The sequence below is a fragment of the Cariama cristata genome, unplaced genomic scaffold, assembly GCF_000690535.1.
Source record: "Cariama cristata isolate BGI_N322 unplaced genomic scaffold, ASM69053v1 scaffold36034, whole genome shotgun sequence".
Lineage (NCBI taxonomy): Eukaryota > Metazoa > Chordata > Aves > Cariamiformes > Cariamidae > Cariama > Cariama cristata.
In genome coordinates, this window is record NW_009614123.1 from 1 (window position 1) to 1,681 (window position 1,681).

The 1,681-nt window shown below is 46.5% G+C and overlaps 1 protein-coding gene across 1 annotated transcript; it reads left to right on the plus strand.

Moving 5' to 3' along the window:
- The first annotated feature begins 336 nt into the window (after positions 1-336).
- Positions 337-798, plus strand: LOC104156606 (histone H2B 8). Its single transcript, XM_009699293.1, has one exon. It carries the CDS (start codon positions 342-344, stop codon positions 720-722), a length of 381 nt encoding a protein of 126 aa, XP_009697595.1. The 5' UTR covers positions 337-341; the 3' UTR covers positions 723-798.
- The last annotated feature ends 883 nt before the right edge of the window (positions 799-1,681 follow it).

A 1,681-nucleotide genomic window follows, 5' to 3' on the forward strand; every position in this document is an offset into this window, starting at 1 on the left:
AAAGAAAGAGAAGAAAAAAAAAACCCTCCGCAAAACACAAGAAACCTGCGCAAACAGAAGTGCAGCGAGAGCCGCCACCCTGCCTTTTTATCCCTTCCTGCTGGGGCTCTGTGCGACTTCTGATTGGCGGAGGCGGCTGTTGTGAAGTTAGCCAATGGGAAGACAGATGAAATACCGACCAATCGGAGGTGCTATGTGGTTTGACATCAGGAAGCCGGGTTGTCCAATAGTCAAGAACGGCCTTGAGTCGTCTCATTTGCATACCGCCCCTATAAATACGGGGTCGCCGGCATTGTGTTTACGTCGTTCCTGCGGTAGTCAGGTAGGGACAGACTTGTAAAATGCCGGAACCAGCTAAATCTGCTCCTGCTCCGAAGAAGGGCTCTAAGAAAGCCGTCACCAAGACGCAGAAGAAAGGCGACAAGAAACGTAGAAAGACCAGGAAGGAGAGCTACTCGATCTACGTGTACAAGGTGCTGAAGCAGGTGCACCCCGACACGGGCATCTCGTCCAAGGCCATGGGCATCATGAACTCGTTCGTCAACGACATCTTCGAGCGCATCGCCGGCGAGGCGTCGCGCCTGGCGCACTACAACAAGCGCTCCACCATCACGTCGCGGGAGATCCAGACGGCCGTGCGGCTGCTGCTGCCCGGCGAGCTGGCCAAGCACGCCGTCTCCGAGGGCACCAAGGCCGTCACCAAGTACACCAGCTCCAAGTAGAGCCTCTCCTCTGCTCTGTTTTAACCCAAAGGCTCTTTTAAGAGCCACCCACATATTCTGTAAAAGAGTCGTTCACACTGATTCTGTTCGGTGAGTGGTACTTGCATTTAGCACTGTTTTTATTGCCAGACTGGAACATACTGTTTAACAGTAGGGAAAACGTTTGTCAAGATGAAGTACTGGGAATAATTTGGGTCATCTGCTGTGTACCCTACCCCGACTTCATCAGGCAAGTCTATTAAAATGTTAAGTACCTAATCGAGTTCTGAAGCTATTAAAGTTTTCTTTTGTCATTTTAGAGTAATTATTTCATCTCTAGTTTTTGAGCGAGTACAGAGAAATATATGCAGTACTGTTTAAGGTGGTTTTGTTCTTTTTTTTCTTCCCCCCCTGTTGTTGCCATATGAAATAAAGCAGGTGTTTGGTTTCCTTTGGCTTTTTTTTTACAATAGTAGCCTTATTCCAATGCAGTTTATACATTTTCTAATAAAACGTCGTGGTCCCCTTTAAATGTTAGCTGTCATTCTCCAACGAGTTGGTCGCAAGCCAGAACGGCTTGTTTACTCCGGGAGCTCAACAGGGATTAGTCTGTGTACGTGTGATATTTAGAAGACAAGGTTTCGTAAAATTTGTCACGCTATGGGCAACAGATGTGAAATGGTGTAGAAATCGGTATAGTTTTGTTAGTTGCAGAGATTTCAGGTGAAAGTGGTGTAGGTTTGTGGGGTGGTGTGGTTTTTTTTTTTGTCGTGTCTCTTTCAATCAAAGTATACGCGGGGCAGAATAAAGACCTTCCTCATAGATCCTAAATGGCAATGTAAGAATAAAATACAATTTAAAAAAAAAAGGGAATGCTAAAAAAAAAGTGAACGAGAGCGCTTGATCGAACTTCAGGTGGCGCAGGACGTGCAGGGAGGGCTGTTTTTCGAAAAAACCTTTTGCAAGGGGCTGAAATCCTG